The sequence below is a fragment of the Periplaneta americana genome, chromosome 8, assembly GCF_040183065.1.
Source record: "Periplaneta americana isolate PAMFEO1 chromosome 8, P.americana_PAMFEO1_priV1, whole genome shotgun sequence".
Taxonomy (NCBI): domain Eukaryota; kingdom Metazoa; phylum Arthropoda; class Insecta; order Blattodea; family Blattidae; genus Periplaneta; species Periplaneta americana.
In genome coordinates, this window is record NC_091124.1 from 94,654,543 (window position 1) to 94,673,113 (window position 18,571).

General features: G+C 34.0%; 1 protein-coding gene across 2 annotated transcripts in view; it reads left to right on the top strand.

Moving 5' to 3' along the window:
- LOC138704894 (EF-hand domain-containing protein 1-like) overlaps positions 1–18,571 on the top strand; it is a 28,414-nt gene that overhangs the window by 6,076 nt on the left and 3,767 nt on the right. For both annotated transcript variants that reach the window (XM_069833287.1, XM_069833288.1), the window contains exons 2-9: positions 2,241–2,377; positions 4,823–5,039; positions 7,998–8,153; positions 8,239–8,402; positions 13,166–13,350; positions 15,490–15,595; positions 16,102–16,216; positions 16,584–16,703. In XM_069833287.1, the coding sequence (XP_069689388.1) occupies positions 2,241–2,377; positions 4,823–5,039; positions 7,998–8,153; positions 8,239–8,402; positions 13,166–13,350; positions 15,490–15,595; positions 16,102–16,216; positions 16,584–16,703 (1,200 nt within the window). The remainder of the gene's footprint in view (positions 1–2,240; positions 2,378–4,822; positions 5,040–7,997; positions 8,154–8,238; positions 8,403–13,165; positions 13,351–15,489; positions 15,596–16,101; positions 16,217–16,583; positions 16,704–18,571) is intronic.

Sequence of the window (18,571 nt, forward strand, 5' to 3'; positions counted from 1 at the left end):
TTGTTGCGGGAAAGAGAAATGACAGTTGTTCACTTGTGCTGCTCCCTGGAAATAGTTCCTCAAACTATGCGTACTTCATTCCCAGATGTCACACACATGTAATGCTAAACAATCAAATATGTAGAAATGTTCATGTATATTTTATGAAGAAGAAATTTCCACGTTTTATTTGGAAAAAAGTCATTTTTCGTGCTAATTCTCCATGAAACCTGCTTTTTGTTGAAAATATCGTGATTATGAAGTAATTTGGTGAATTTATATTAATTTCTAAAAAATTCGCGGATATAATATTTCATTTAATTTTGGACTTCCATTAAGGGATTTGCATTTTCCATGCATAAAATTAACTTTAAAAAATTTCGCGTGTATCTTTCATACGAAAAATTCACATCCCTAATTATAATATATGATTAGTTACGGTATATCACGGATATTTGTGCACAATAAATTATATACATAAACAGTACGGTTAATGACTTAAGTAAGGTATCTTACTTTAGGTATTACAAAAAACACTTTTTGTACATCATGTAGAAAATGAAAGTTTATCTGTCACTGAAGAACTATTACTTACTTACTTATGACTTTTAAGAAACCCTCACATAAGCCCACCATTGATCCCTATCCTGTGCAAGATTAATCCAGCCTCTGTCATCATATCCCACCTCCCTCAAACCAATTTTAATATTATCCTCCCATCTACGTCTCGGTCTCCCCAAAGATTTTATTCACTCTGGCCTCCCAACTAACATACTATATGCATTTCTGGATTCGCCCATATATGCTACATGCTCTGCCCATCTCAAACATCTGGATTTAATGTTTATAATTATGTCGGTGAAGAATAAAATGAATGCAGTTCTGCGTTATGTAACTTTCTCCATTCTCTCGTAACTTCTTCCCTCTTAACCCCAAATATTTTCCTAACCACCTTATTCTCAAACACCCTTAACCTCTGTTCCTCTCTCAAAATGAGAGTCCAAGTTTCACCATACAGAAGAACCGGTAATATAATTGTTTTATAAATTCTAACTTTCAACTTTTTTGAAAGCATACTGTATGATAAAAGCTTCTCAACCGAATAATAACAGGTATTTCCCATATTTATTCTGCGTTTAATTTCTTCTCGATTGTCATTTGTATTTGTTACTGTTGCTCCAAGATATTTGAATTTTTACACCTCTTCAAAAGATAAATTTCCAATTTTTATATTTCCATTTTGTACAATATACTGAAGAACTATTAAGTTATTTAAAATAAACAACTACTTCATTGCGTTAATATTAAACTATGGTCGTATTTTACCTTAACTGACTAGTTTCGATGTGGTTTGCATAGTCTTCTGAATCATGTACACACTCTGCTCTACAATAGAATTTTAAAAGTGTTAAAGTTCTTAGTAGTCATACACTGCATATTTAGAGAACTTTCATTTTTTCAATATAATAACAATGATAAATTATTTTGTCCAAGAAATAATTTGGGACTAACTATTGGGCTACATGATGGAAACTGGAAGCTCAGTTGCGAAAAGTGAAAGTGCTACTTAGTGGTAAAAAAATAAATAAGTGGTATCATCTTCATAACATCGATTTATTTTTTTGTTGTTGGAAACAGAGGAATTCTAGAAAAAATGTAGCCTTTTATTATCACATTTGACATCGAAGTAATTATGACAGGTTTGACTTTGATCTGTTACAAATTTAAAATACTTAAAGTACTTCCAAAGTGCTTGTAAGAAAGCCATTTACTGCAAAAATTCCCACCTCCAATCATCATCCTTCACTTTATAATTTTTTTTATAAATAATTTCTCCTTTATTTTTTTATTTTCTTCTTCCACTGCTTATTTTATTATTTTCTTTTTCCCTTTATTAATTCTTTTCGCCTTTGTTTTATGCCCAAATGTTTGTATATTTACACTATTGACAGTACTAATTAATTTATCTGTTATGGTAACAATGGTTATTAGAAGAGAAAAATTCACTCCAGTGACAGGGATCGAACCCAGGTCTTTCTCCTCTAATAACCATTGTTACCATAACAGATAAATTCTGTAGGACCAAAAATTAATCTTTACATAGACTAATTAATTATTACATTTCTAGCATCTTTCACAAGGAAAATGGAAATTATGCATTTATTTCCTAATAATTTGAAAAATGTCGAACCGAATATGAAATTAAAGGTGAAAAACGTGGAAGTAAAATCTAGTTAAATGCATCAACTGTCCTCTTACAGATAACAAAGTTTCACGTCTCACAACAGTTTGACTTCAAAAATGGATATCACTACCCACGTCCAGCAAATATTGGCATTGGGAAAAGACCTTTAGATGTAGAAGGTACAGCTTATTTCAGTATTGTAGATCCAGTAAGGTATGTATCAGTATGACAACTTCTATTTTAAAATTTACAATACATAATAATTTACCCTTTTTTTAAAAACATATGTATGCCTAATTAAGGTAAGAGGATTTTTTCTTGTAGTTCTTCCTAGGATGACGAAAATGACTATTAATTACCCCTGCCAGATATAGATTAGAAATGTATAATTTGAAGGCAGTACTGAACTTTATTTACCACTCTTGTGCTATTGGTAACAATACAAGTACTGGGTGAGTCTCGTAATCAGTAGATGCTCACACGTAAGGGCTGCTGTTCAATTTTAAAGGAAAAACTAAGTACTGGTACATAAATAATTTGTTAGGAAATTATGTATATTCTTTAAAGTGAGACCTATAGAACAAAAATAATAATTCTATATATTAGCATTGAACTAAAACTGTTCACTGTAAATGTAAGCGTGTACAGCACTATGCACTTCTACGCATATAGACTGGATAACCACACATGGCTTAGGCAAGTCCACATTATATCTGAGCAGCATGAGATCAGTGAATGCTTATGGAAGCTTTCAAGCAGGTCATATTCTGACGAGCCCGAGACCAGTTATTTGCAGGTTTTGTGATACGGTATGTCCTTTCTATTGTGTCAAACACAACTGTTGTTTTTTTTACCCACCTACCGGTACTTCCTTTCCTCTAAGAGATTCTACTAATCTTAAAACCTTGTTAAACTGGGATGCATTCTCTAATGTTAGAGCATCCATCATTGACAAAACATTATCACTACTGAAATCAAACCATTTACATAGGTAATTGACACAAACTTCATATATATGTCCATATTCATTTATGCAGACTTTGTCTTCTGGCAATAACTCTGAGCTCTTAACTTATTTTATGTTTGCATCACTTTATACTGGTAACCGAAAAATTGGTCTTTCACCCTCTTTTCCAGTTGAACTTTGACACTTTTGCATTATATTGTACACTTCACACACAGTCAACTTTTTTTTTTTTTTTTTTTTGTACATTTAAAAGTAATTTGTGAAAAATTTCAGCAAGATATAATGAAAAATGCAGATATAATTCTATAATAATTTGTTGGTTGTTTGATTGTGATGAACTCAACAAGTGTTTCTGCATGAAAACTGGACAATCTTATACAATTGAAAAATAAGATATTATAGATCCTTTAATAATCTTTCAATAGCAGATTTTATAGATACGGGAAACCATTTTGTTGACACATGTTGTAACAAGTTAGTATATTCAGTTTTAACAAGCTCAAAGAACTCTTTCATCTGTTTAACTGTTCTGGCAGAATTTGAAAAATAATTGTATATTTTAATTATTACCATTTCAATATCAAAAGACATTGAGTTCATGCCAGATTTACAATCACTGTGAAGAATATGTGCACAACAATTTGATTTCACTAAACTAGGATTTTGTAAGCCAGCTTAAGCTCCAATGCACTGATCTGAAATGAACGGAAATTAGACACATTAATATCTGCTCATTACGTTCTGTAAACCTATTTCAATTCAAAGAATACTACGAGCATACTACGTCTTACCTTTTCTGACTCTGGAGAGTTTTTCTTGAATAAATTCTTCATTAATGAGTCTTGAAGTGATGATTTCTGCCGTTCCTTATACGATACACTATTGAATTGCTGTCTGACATCTGTAATTCCGCCATGAGAAATGGAAAAGCTATCTTCTGCTTTTCCTACACAAATTATACATTTCGCTTTGTACTGGTTGTCAGTTACTGAGCGCAATTTTGGAAATTCTTTTTCCCAGATGGTCTGTTAGTGCTGTTACCTCCTCGTTTTCTGTACGTGTTCGCTATTTTACTTTATTTATTGTTATTTGTTCACTTGTTCAAGAACTTATCCATAATATACACACAATATTCATAAACATCGCATGTGGTAAACAGACCTATCCTTAGTACAAAGCACTTCACGCTGCTCAATCTGAAAGTCAAATGGACTACAATCATACTTTCACAGTTTCACGAATACCTGTCTCAGTATCAACAGTATGAATGTGACATAGGTTATGTAGGTACCAATGCAGCACTGCATGCCTTCAACAAATGGCGATGCACAATATGAAAACGAAATATTTGGCAAACGGTTTAAGACTTCCTCCATACATGGAAAAAAAAAAAAACGGAAAATGCCATATTGTTCCGGGTAAAACCGTACGTCTGCAACCATAATAACATGATGCAGAATGTTATTTATTTGGACATGTTCTTTTCTGCTTGTTACAGCACATTGGACTTTTCGTTTTGCTTTACTGTGAACAGTTTGTTATCAGATAAAAATGAGACATGTCAAGAATTGCTTAACTGAATACAGCACTTATGATTGTTATGTAGTGTCAGTAATTAGATAGAATTTTTGTAATTATGAACTTGTTTGTTTTTGCATGAATACTCTACAATTTTTTGGTACTTGTTATAGGTATGACCCATCACTTACATATGGACGTGTGAAAGAATATGCGATTTCCCAGTTCATCCCTCACTTTGTTTTATACGATAAAAAATGCCTTACCTTTAAAGCATTCTTCAAACAGTCTGTGTTTGAATCTCCACATGAACATTACCGTGTTCGCCAAGTGAACATCATCTACTTCCTGGAGGACGATACAATCACTGTCATGGAACCAGAAGTAGAGGTGAGGTGGAATAGTGTAGAAGTTATTATTCGTGTTTTTTTAACATCCGTATCTCTACATTAGATCCATGAATAGTTGGTGTTTCTGTTGTTTATCATCAGAGTCATGGATACAAAACACAAGATCTCTAAGATTTTACTTAATCCACTGGATGCTTTCTGTCATCATGAATACAAGGATACAGCCCAGAGACAAATGGCATGTTTGATAAAGATTCTTAGCATGCTTAGGAAGGAAAGTGAGTGTGAGCTCTCGCATTATAAATTTATTACATGTAAAGAGCTCTGTTCAAGAATGAGAGAACAATAACAAAAAATACTATTCATTTTTCCTCTTCTTGGGCAGATTTACAGGAATAATAATTGTTCAGTTACAAATAAAATTTGTTGTATAGTTAGGGTTACCTTGTCTAAACTTTCAAATGCGGGAAATTCTTTCAGAAAATGCAGGACTTTTCATAAAAACAGGACAGATTATTTAGAAATTTCAAAACACTTTATGATTGTGTAGATGTGTTGAAGTTGTGTTGGTTAGACACACAGGGTGATACTTGTCCATAGTACTCACTTTTTTTTAAAATTTCATTTATTATATTCCATAGATCTTACATTAACAATTAAGCTTTAAGATGTGGAACAAGTCAAAATTTTACAAAATTACAAGTACCATTAAAATTTTTTCAAATTATTTACAATTTTTACAAAATTTTATAATTTTTAAAATTTTGCAATTTTTACAATTTTCTACAATTTTTTTTACAATACTTTGGCGAGATGTAGTGAGATGAGGTGAGGCCCGAGGATTCGCAAAAAGATTACCTGGCATTTGCCTTATGGTTGGGGAAAACTTCGGAAAAAAACCCAATCAGGTAATCAGACCAAAGGGGGTGAAATAAAATGAGGCCGAGGACTCGCCATAGACCATCCGGCATCAGTCCCAAGGCTGGGGGAAAACCTCTGAAGAAACCAACAAATGAGACCAAATGGGGGATCCAACCCAAGCCCGAGCACAGCTCCGGATCAGCAGGCCAGCGAGTCTGCCGACTGTGGTACATCGATGGCTCTACTAAAAATATACAGCACATAGCCAATCAGATTATTAAATTTACAAATGCAAACGATTATTCATCAGTTGAGCTATAAAATATAATACAGAGCAAGTAAATCAATTCAATTTAAATGCATAAACAGTTCAATCAGTTGAGATATACAGAAATTGATAATACATATCATGCAAATTACTTCAAAATTACAAACATAAACAATTCATCAATAGAGCTATGCAGACTACTTTTGGAAGAAGACATGGTAAGTATAGGTAGGTACGCTATTTGAAGATACGATGGAATTTTTGCCATCATAAGTTGTACTGGTACATTTCATTGTGATTTTTCATGGATACTGCTATCATCTAAAGAACTTAATGTTAGTCTCAAATTTGTATCAGAATCAGTCACAAATGAATCTGATGGCTCTGGTAACACTGGATTGTAGTACATAATTCCTTTTGTGAAATTTCAGATGCAAATACCTCAATTACAGTATGTAGGCCTACCTGAATATAAAACGAGTTTTTTTCTCAAGTTTTGCGTTTGAAAAATGGGGAATCGTCTTAAATTCGTGTATTAAGAAAATACATAAGTTGCGCCATTGGTGACAGTGAATATGATGATGGTGGTGAAGGAAGTGCCAGTGATGGCTGAGTAACATTGTCAATTTCAAAATGTTGTGTAGTTAGTGTAAAGCCATTTAGTTAATAGTAAGTTCGTGTACATAGTTTTTGTAAATAGAATATTTAGACAGATTGTATGGGGATACAAATTTCATTTCATCAAGAGGAGGATATCTATTTTGCAGAAGTAAGTAACCTTGAAATTGTATGTTCTATAACCAAGTTAATAATGAATTCATCAACAAAATATCTTAAAAAATTAAATTCTGCAGAAGCCATTGGAAAACTAAGAGGTCGTCTTAACCCTTAGGAGCTGTGCATCCATTATAGTGACCAGCTAATATTATAGTCATGACGTGATATAATATGTTATAAATTGTATGTTATATATAAAATACGTTGGTATTATTTAATTTTATATAACATTAAGGACATTGCACTTCATTAAAACAGTAAAAATTTTTTGTAATGTTTTTTTTTTTTTTTAAAGGAGCAAAATCATTTCAACTGCAGTCAACTGAAACCCCGTCAGCTTCCATGCGTACCTTTACCGATTGTTTTACATGGGCCCTCCCCATCCTTTACCACAGGCTCAATTGGCTCTAGTGACCAGGACACAAACCTGCGATCTTAGGCACGATATGCTGGCCAGACGTATCTTGTGCACATTAAACTGCTCGGCTAACGAACCCAACACGAATTTACCCGATTATGCAGGTATACGAATCCCTGGTTAAGAGTTATACATTTGCGTGCAATACTGGTATAAGTCTTCCTGCTTCTTAGTGTTAAATTCAAGCTTGCCTTATATTCTGGTAAATACAATACATTTTGCATTTTTACACCACACAATTTGAATCCTCAGCGTGGGTGAATTTCTTTCCTGTAGTTTTTAAATGTCTGCAGCTTTTATAGTACCGGTACTGATATGCAGTTTCCTCTGTTTCATTATTATTTATACGAGTAATCACTAATCAACCTTACGAAAAATGAACTAAAAATACTCTCATTAAAAAAAGGTAACATAGTAACTAAAACAGTACGGTACAATTAAAATATACAAATACTGTAATACGAAATAAAACGCTCAAAATTATGTTATTATGTTGTTGTAATGAAGATAATACATTTCTCATACTTTACGTTTATGTACACCTATTTAAAAGTACCGGTATTTAATTCTTTGTGAAGTACAGATTTAATGATATTACTTTACTGAACCTAGCTCTACTTTCTCCCTCATTAAGAACGAGAATCTGTACAATTTACGCGTTTTTCTTTTCTCAGAACTCTGGAATGAAACAAGGAAGGCTTGTAAGACGAGACAGAATTCCGAAGACAAACCTGGGTGATTACTGGCACTGGAAGGACTTCAACATTGGTATAGATATAGCAATGTATGGTGTTGTATACCACATTGTTGACTGTGATATTTTCACTAAAGTAAGTATTCTTGGAGGCAATAGTGATTCCTTACTTTCTGTGTTCTATTTAGGCTAAAATTAATTAACATGATCTTTCAATGCAGGAATATCTGGAAAGTCAAGGCATAGAATTGAATGATTCTGAAGAAATGCCACCAGATCCATACATGTTGGATAGAAATTTGAGAATAAAACCTCATAGTCATAAAACCAAGTTAGCCGATGACAAACTAAGGCGTTTCTTGGAATATGATGGGAAGATACTGAGGTATGTACTGGTACCGTACTTCAATATTCACTCTCCCTAACCAACATTTCTTATGAGAATGCAATTCAGTTCTTCTCCTTATATATTTGATTTGATGTTTGATATATATATTTTATGTCAACATTTACATCCAAGTAATGTGGACCTCACAATTTTGTATCCTGTGCCACAATTACATTCATTACAGATATACTTTTGTAGATGCTCTTATAATTTAACTTTCGACCCTATTTCAATTGATCAGTATTCCCACCTTTAAATCCTAACAACTTAATTTAGATCATTCAAAATTGATACTTTTACGATTCTGTTCTTGATTTTCAGTTCACTTATATCGGACACACACAATTTCTAATAATGCTTATTACTAAAACATACTACACCATTGTCCAATATATTCGTTATTAGGCCTATGTCTTTTTTTTTGTGTACATTTCATTTTCAGATCTCACTAATTTTCTACATATTATACTTCGCTATCCTAGCTAGCCTCCTCCACCATACTCCTTACCTATTTTCAATACCTCTATCGTCTTATTTAACTTCCTATTACACTCCTCCAATTCATATTTCATTTTACTTACGAAGTCCTTAGTCATCTCTTCCTTAGCCGTCTCTTCCTTAGCCTCTCTGGACCAGAAACATCCATTCTCCTTATATATAAAAATATCAATAGAAAAATCCAAATATCCATAAGGAAATAAAGAATAAGTCACATAGTAACAAAATCCTATTTGCATAGCTTCCATATCACAGACAACCCGAGTGCAAACTCTGCGAAGGGGACAATGAATACCGATACTTCTACAGTGTGATGCACTTAATTCAACAAGAAATAAACACAAGATGGTGGTTCCACTAAATGAGTCAGGCCTCCAAGAAATTCTAACAAATTCCAAATTCTGGTCCATGCTCTATATTATACAGAGGGAGTGAAAGGAGATACTGAAACTGTCTACTTTCATTTTCCACACATTTATATTATCTGCTTAGAAGATTACCCATCATCTGCTAGGAAAGGAAAGATGAAATTGAAAACAATAGGCCTAAATATTCTATTCCTCAACTATTGTTCATTTGTGATTCATATGGTCGTGCTATCAGGAGATTATTTCATGAGAAATTCCCAAGTGTTCGTGTCCCAGGTCTATTACTATTCGTAAGTTGGTTAATAAATTTCGTGAAGTGGGAAGTGTTAAAGATGAGAAAAAGGCGATGTACAGTGCTCGCAGAAGAAACTCCAGATGACAATGTATACTGGCTGGAAAATCTCCCTAAAAATCTCTTCAGCATCTTTCTCAGCAACAGGAATTTCTTACACTTAAGTTAAAATAGTTTAAAATTACTGTGCAAGAGCTTAAACTGGGTGATCAAGTAGGACTTAGAAGCAATTTTTATGAATGAATTTTGAGTATCGATACCTGAAGTGCAGGATAGAAAAATTTATCCTAATCTCATTTTGTTTTCGGATGAAGCCGTGTTCCACTTACATGGCTATGTTTATAAGCAAAACAACAGATACTGGAATTTCGAAAACCAAATCTACTCCATGAGGAACCCTTTTATGACCAAAAAATTGGAATGCCATGCAGATTTACCAGTGACAAATATTAATAGGCTCAATATTTTTTGAAGAAACAATAATTAAAATGATGGATATATGCAAAATATTTTACAATCTTTTCTGTTTCATTAACTCTGAAAGAACGTAGTTTCACGTTGTCCAGCAGGACACTGTGAGTGGCACATACAGCCATATTTCCTTGCAAGCAATTCATGAACTTAATGACAATAGAGCCATCACTAACAACATATGGCCCCCCTGATCCTCCCGATCTAATCTCTTGTGGTTATTACCTCTGAGGAACATTAAAATACAAAATGTAAAGGATAAATTCACATACCTTAGACGAACTAAAAAATATATCCGTGAAATTCTATTGCATTTATACTTAAAAATATACATAAAATCTATATTACAACACCGTCAGTTAAAAATGTAGTTCTTTCTTTTTATATAGCTATGTATAAGTGATACACACTCGATAAGTAGGTACCATCTTTACAATCAAACCATTCATAATAAGATTTCAGGGATTTGTTACTACCATATTATTGTAATTAAAATATTACCGGTATATTACCGTACGTAAAAAATTGAGAGATTTTCTTGTTACTGATTTTTCTTACAATTTTGAATACGAAAACATTATCCTTGTTAAAGTGGATGATAAATAAGGTTGTGATTGACACTACGTGGGCGATCTCACATGTGTGGAGGCTCGGTGTTATCTTGCCCAGTCGTAATTCATAACCCAGGGATCACCTTCACTGCCAGTGCCATTATTTTGTGTGAACTGGGCCTTTGGTTTAAGCTGATCTGATCCTATGCATATTGTATAATAAAGAGTGGAACAATTATCGTGCTCCTAGGTACTGAATTCTCATCTGGCCAGATAGGATTTTGATAACTAGGAGCACGATAATTGTTCCACTCTGTATATGGTTATTGCAGATAAAGTTTTTTAGATTTATTTCATGACACCAGAGATATTGAAGAATTAAACAATGAAATATAAAATCCATTTACATCTTTAGGAATATTATGTCTAGTACCCTATTTATGTATTCAAAACTTTTATATGAAAATATTTTTTCCGAATTGACACGTAAAAAGCACAGTCAAATGAAAATAGGTCAGTCACCAAAAAGTGTCACTGAATACTTATTACTTCAAAAGTATTCTCCTTAACTCATAATTTATTTATCCCACTGGGAGACAAGACAATCAATCCTATTTTTGTAGAGGTCCTTTGGCTGCTGACAGAACCACAACCTCATTGAATCACAAATGTCCTCATTCGTTGCAAAATGGTGTCTTTCTTCAGGTCACCAAAAATACGGAAATCGCACGGGGAAAGACCTGGGCTGTAAGGTGATTGTTGAAGTGTTTCCCAGCCAAGTCTCTGGAGCGTATCTCGCACACATTGGTCAACTCTTCCTCCAGAGATACAGTTATTCTACTTTTGTTCCTCCATCAGGTGGTGTGGAACCCACTGTATGCAAATTTGTCGGTATTGTAGGTGGACTTTGATAATGGTGTGTATGAAATCATGTCTTATCCCCACCAAAAAAAAATAAGTTATTATACTGTGATCTGTCGGTTTTCCTGGATAAGACCATCCACTAGCGCAATAACACCAAAAGTACGGTAATGACGCAGTGAGCCTATATTGGGCGCTGAGTCATGCAGTGACCTGCGTCCATCTCGGAATCTCTTATATCACTCTAGCACACATGAACTTGACATGCAGTGTTCATCATACATAACAGACGTGTGTTGATGAATTTCGACCTGGACCCTCAGCCAGTCAAAAAACTAACCACACTACTCTGCTTTTCTTTACTCGCCTCCATTTCAGATGTTGGACTAATACACGCATCACTAACGTAACTAACATAACTTTCAGCGCAAAAAAACGAACAAACGTGTTTGCATCAATTATTGCTGTCAATTTCTTGGCAGAGTTTTGGTCAAGAGTTCCAGCCTAGCTCTCAGCAGGTCTCTCCTACATTTAAATAGAAAGAAACTGAAGAGAGTAGTTGAATTTATCACTGAACATTTACACTTCAGGAAACATCTACAAACTGGGGAAATCTTTTGTGGAGACCCCACTGTAGACTATGTGGGCAACATATTGAAACTGCAAAACACATACTGCTCAAGTGTGAGGTTCTGGAAAAAAGGAGGCTCCAGTACGAAAGATCCTTATATAGAAGTGAAGGTTCTGGAGCTTGTTAAATCCCAGAACTGGAACCTCTATGGAAGGTTACGGGGTAGCACAATAAGCCTTGAAACTGACGTGCGAGAGTCAATAAGCTCTCAAATAATCCTCATTTGTACTGCTGCTTCTACTGTCACTGTCGTTGCCACTGCCACTGCTACCACCACTGCTATTACTGGTGCCAACTTTGCGCACTTTCAGTTCTGTGCGTGGTAACCCATTTTTTAATTTGATTTATAAGTCCTACAACTCTTTTTGAAGAAGAGTTTATTTAAGGCGTAATAGTATTTTATAGATAATAAAAAGTTTTTAGTGTTAAGAATTTCAGGGAATATGCTTCTTTAGACTACTTTGATATAATTTTCTTAACATAGGATACTAGAGTCTGCGTGATGTATCTTGTCCCACTGTGAAAAGAGAGAGAAAGGAGATATGTCTTACTTCGTCTGTATTGTTATGGCGATGGGGGAATAGAGCGGTGCCGTCCATCCATCCAGTGTCGGAAGGGACCAGTTGATACATTCTGTAGCGCAAAATAAAATTACAAAATATCTCTCTTTGTACTGTGTAGTTCCGTCACTGAGCTTGTCTTTCAAGAAACTAAGTTCCTGTAGCCTGCACAATAACAAGGTTTTGAAAGGAATGCTGAAAATTTACAACCCTCCTATAATCTCCACCCTCATTTGAAGGGACTTGGTTTTATTGCTACTGAGACAAGATAAACCTTACCAGGTATATCACAGTCTAGTACATACAGTCACGAAGCTTGGGTTTATGAGGGTACTAGGAACAATAGACTGTGCAGATACTATTTCTCATTGTCTGTGATGAGGCGATAGTAGCGATCCTAGTGGTTAGCAACTATCTTTGGACACATATTTACTACGTATTGAGCTTCGTAACTGTATATACTAGACTGTGATACTATCATGAGGAAGAAAGTTTGAGACTTTTTAAAGCATACGACTTCACCTGTAGGTTCTTTGCTGTGTGGGATGATAGAGACTCAGAGTATGGAGAAATGAGGCCATATATAATCTACTACTATCTGGCAGATGATACTGTTGAGGTGCAAGAAGTTCATAAGAAGAACGATGGCTGTGATCCATTTCCTCTTCTTCTGAGGAAGATGAAACTTCCCAGAAATTGGAAAGATGTCCCAGGTACTGATCTTCACACATTTGTTAAAAAATTGCAAAAAATGAAGCTTACTAACCAGTGGCAGTCAGTGGTATGGGGAAACCTAATGAATTAAAACATACCATACACATTATAAGAATAACTACATATATGAATAGTACATCTTGATTACACAACTTTTAACACTATATCACTTCGGAATATGTATTATATGTCTTTCTCGTGTTAAATTTTACTGTACCTGGTTTAACATGTTTCGGCCTGCTATTGGCCTTCTTCAGAACTGGTTGTTGCTGGTCTTGGCGCCTTTTGTTTCGTTTCCTGTGGGGGTGTGTTTGTGTAGTGTACTGTGGAGTCAAAGAGTGTGTTTGTTCTGCAATTGAGTTGTGTGTTGAAAATTTCATTTGGATGTGTTTTTGTGTGTCTGTATATTTCGTATTATTCTAGTGTGTTTAGTTTCTGGCTTTTTGGTTGGATGTGTAAAATTTCCATGTCTGTGTGGGTGTGATTAGCATTTGTGATGTGTTCTGCATATGTGGAGGTGTTTTGTAATTTTGTTATGGCTGTGATGTGTTCTTTGTAACGTGTTTGAAATGATCTGTCGTCTGTTCTATGTAGAAGTTGTTGCAGGTGTTACATTTGAGTTTGTATACGAGTGTGTTGTTGTATTTGTTTGTGTTGTTTGTGTGTTGAGATGTTTTTGTAGAGTATTATTTGTTCTGTATGCGATGTTGTAATTTAATTTCTTGAATGAGGTTGCAATCTTGTATGTGTTTTTGTTTTCGTATGTTAGTGTGATGTATTTTTTGTGTTCTTGTGTTCGTGTTGTATCCTTATGTTTTTTGTGATTATATTTTGTCTTTCGTATTATGTTGTCTATTATGCTGCAAAACACATCACAAATGCTAACCACACCTACAGAGACATCAACACGGACATGGAAATTCTACACATCCAACCAAAAAGCCAGAAACTAAACACACTAGAACAATACGAAATATACAGACACACAAAAACACATCCAAATAAAATTCTCAACACACAACTCAATTTCAGAACACACACACTCTTTGACTCCACATTAACTACTCAAACACACCCCTACAGAAAACAAAACAAAAGGTGCAAGACCAACAACAACCAGTTCTGAAGGAGACCAATAGCAGGCTGAAACATGTTAACCAAGTACAGTAAAATTTAACACGATAAAGACATATAGGCCTAATACATATTCCGAAATGAATAGTAATTTTGTAATGAGACAAAATAATTATTTTATAATTATAAACTTGGAAAAAGAAAGTAACTAAAAGAAAACTGTTAACAAATTTTCATGGTTTATAAATAGCAAAATGGCAGTCAACATTTATTCCGAATATGAATACCTACTATGTGCCAAGTGCGTACAATGATGATATAAAGATTGTTCTGAATGTGAAGGTATAGGATCATTTTTTTATCGTCAATTTATCAGCACAGTACCTTAAAAGCAGTAAAATCGTGCGTAAAACATTTGCACCTAATTTCAGTAGATCGATCAGTCTCATGGTCTAGTGGCCAGAGCTCCTGGCTTCTGTTAATGAGATCCCGGGTTCGATTCCCAGTAAGAGCATAGGAATTTTTCCTTAAAGGAAATTATTCCCGTATTCTTCCAAGGTCTGGAATTTAGGTTAAGTTTAATTTAAGACCTCTCCTGGCACCACGTAATCATATGTAGTCATTCTATCACATCATCAGGGTAATGTAACTCCATCTTCCAAGAAGACCAGAAATGTTGAAAGACAACCTGGTGGCATTGATATAAACAAATTCAGTACCGTCACATGGGGTAAATTCGATCAAAATTTTCAGTTTTCTAAGTATTAATCATAAGGTTACTTCCTAGCAAAGTGTACTCGTGATTTATAGACTGGATTGTGCAGTGTTGCATTCTAATTTTAGTACCGTGTTCACACTGTATCGTTTATGCTAAAAATAGAACGATTTCGATAGTGTATTTCTCGCTTCCCCTTACTACTGGTTCCTCTTTACAAAATCTGGTAGGAACATTAAGAATTTCCATGCCACATGATTTAAAACATAATATTCTAGATTTATAATGTTTCCCTATTATATAAATTTTAAATACATTATTTAATAATTATTTTCGTCATTTTGTACAGTTGACTTCCCATCTATTACAATGGAAATATCAGATGAAGAAGTGACCTCTTATTACACACCACAAGATTTCTTGGTCGGAGAAACTATTTTCATTATGGGAAGAAGGTAATGTTATTTGTAATAGAAGTTTAAGACTGTAGCACAGTACAGTAATGAATAGTATCTGAAATGGAAATCTGTATCCAGAGGCGGATTTCAGGATCTGGCTGCTCTAGTCTATAAAATACATGCCACCCTTTTCCTGAAGTAATCACATATTCTAAATTGAATTTTTTCTTGAGAGCTAAGACAATTATTTAAAAACGATTAATTGATAACTATGTTTACTACTTTAATGTAATGATTTTATAACAGATGGGCAGATATTAGAGCTGTGTGATGTCATACGTAAAGTAGGAAAAAATGAAAGAAATGGTCTTCTTTATTTCAGTAAGAATTTTTAACCTTTCAAGCATATCAAATTAAGTTCCATTTCTGTAGACTTCATTACTGTTTCACTGATATAACTGCGTCAAATTTACAATTTATGTTTGAGTAAAAAATTCTAAATTTAGAAATTTAATTTTTTTAGTAAATATTAACTTTCCGATAATACTGTTTTTTTTTTTTAGGTTTCTCATCTATGACACAGATTCATTCACAAGGAAATATTTTAAGGAAGTTCTTAACATTGTCCAGGGAAATGCGATAGAAGTATTTGAGAAAAAGCCTTCTCCTCCTGCACCTGTAAGTGAATAATTAGTTATTGTCATCCTTCATTTAGTATTTTAAAACAGAAAATGCTTTTAAAACAATCAGTTGATAATAAAGCAATGATGGAATGAGAATGAAAGAAATATCTACGTATAAAACACATAGCATTTATTTGCTTTGCATTTTAAATACCACAGGTTTCTTCAGAAATGGAACCTATATTTCTTTGGTGAAATCTATAAACTAAGTATCAGAGTTGCTGCTGCTGGTTTCGTGCATGTACAAAGCATAGTTGATATGTATTTCTCATTAGGTTAGTGTATTGCAAGTGGCAATATTATGCTTTGTTAAACAGTACTGTATCAAAATACGAATTTATTAAGGTTCAGATATCTTTCAGCCTATTCCACCACATCTTGGATTTGGAAGCCCTGAGGACTCACTTCAATCATGTCTTACAGTCACAATTCCTGTTCCTCCAAAGAAAGATGTTGTACGATATGTCATCAATGCTAGCAAAGTAAGTCATTACCTTATATAATCTTTATTTTCTGTTTATTTGTAATTTACTCCTAATATTTCATGTATAACAACTCTATTTATTTGTCTGCTGCTGCTGCTAATGCTAGTGATAATAATAATAATAATAATAATAATAATAATAATAATAATAATAATAATAATAGTAATAATAATAATAGTAATAATAATAATAATAATAATAGTAATAATAATAATAGTAATAATAATAATAATAATAATAGTAATAATAATAATAGTAATAATAATAATAATAATAATAATAATAATAATAATAATAATAATAATAATAATAAATCTGTGGTGCGACAGCTCATGAAGAGCCAAGGCCGACCAGCTGATTGCTAGCCTCACGTTCACATGCCTCAGTAGAGATTTTGAACAATCATCCAACTAGAATGAATAATAATACTAAACTGCCCCCCATTGAGGGTAGCCCTTACGGACTCAATATATCCTGAAAAAAATTATTATATATATGTAAACATAGATATTGAATTTTAAAAAAGGGAAACAAAGAAAAGGGCGTGAAACATTACAGTTGCTATTAATGTGGCACCATGTGATTAATTAGGATTTGGCAGGATTTTTTTGACACAATTATCACAATGTCATCCCTCAAAGATGTTGGCAGAACAAATTTCCGTCGAAATTCTTCGAAAAAAGCTGGTATAGTCCCTCGAGCACCTATGAGCAAGCCGAATACCTCAACGTCAATTAAGGCATATTTCAGCTTGAAATAGTTGACTGTAGGCTCATAGATCGACTTCTTCTCAAGGTGGACCTCGGCTGACTGATGACATCCTACTTCAAAACGTAACGTGGGGTCCACAATGATGCCCTGTTTAGTGTCAGCATTGTACGCTAAAATATCTACTCGTCTCGTTGACCCATTTTCTGCTAGACAGGAGATTTCTTCTTCTATTATCCAGCCCTTAGTTCTTAATGCGGCAGCAATTTTGGATCTTACAAGATGATGTCTAGAGTTCCTCAAGAGCAATCCCTGTTCACAGAATCCCAAGACGTGTGTTTAGCACGATTATCACTCCGGCCATTAGAGCTGGTTTTTGTAACTGAATTTTGCTACCTTTCGTAACTCCTCAAATTCATTACTGCTTGATGCTGAGTGGGGACCAGTCCCTCATAGCACGAATTTCATGAGAAAATGCCTCTTCCATGAGGACTGAAACCAGCACACATCCATAACGCATGTGCTAGGTATGATGTGTTAGGCCATGATGTTACGGTGCATGACATTAATAATTTTCTACTAATGTAATTTTTAAATTATACATCTTGATTACACAACTTTTAACACTATATGACTTCGGAAAACGTATTATGTGTCTTTCACGTGTTAAATTTATATGTTACAGTACCTTGTTAACATGTTTCGGCCTGCTATTGGCCATCATCAGAACTGGTTGTTGCTGGCCTTGGCGCCTTATGTTTTGTTTTCTGTGGGGGTCTGTTTGTGTAGTGTAATGTGGAGTCAAAGAGTATGTGTGTTCTGAAATTGAGTTGTGTGTTGAGAATTTCATTTGGATGTTTTTTGTGTGTTTGTATATTTTTTAAATTATGTTGCATGCTAAGAGGTTGTTTATAATTTTTATAATTTAAGTTCTTAAATGGGCCCTATGTTAAATCCTATTCCATTTTGAAGTTCTTGAAATGATCGCCACCACACTTTCTGTATTATTCATATTAGTTGCATAGTGTCACCTTCTTTAAAGCCATGCTAAACACTGGCATATCGTGGCCTTTTGTAAGAGGTATTGTCCCTTAATTCCTTTGGAGGGACTTGGGGAAACCAGGCAAAACCCAAGTTGGTATGGTTTTAAATGATTA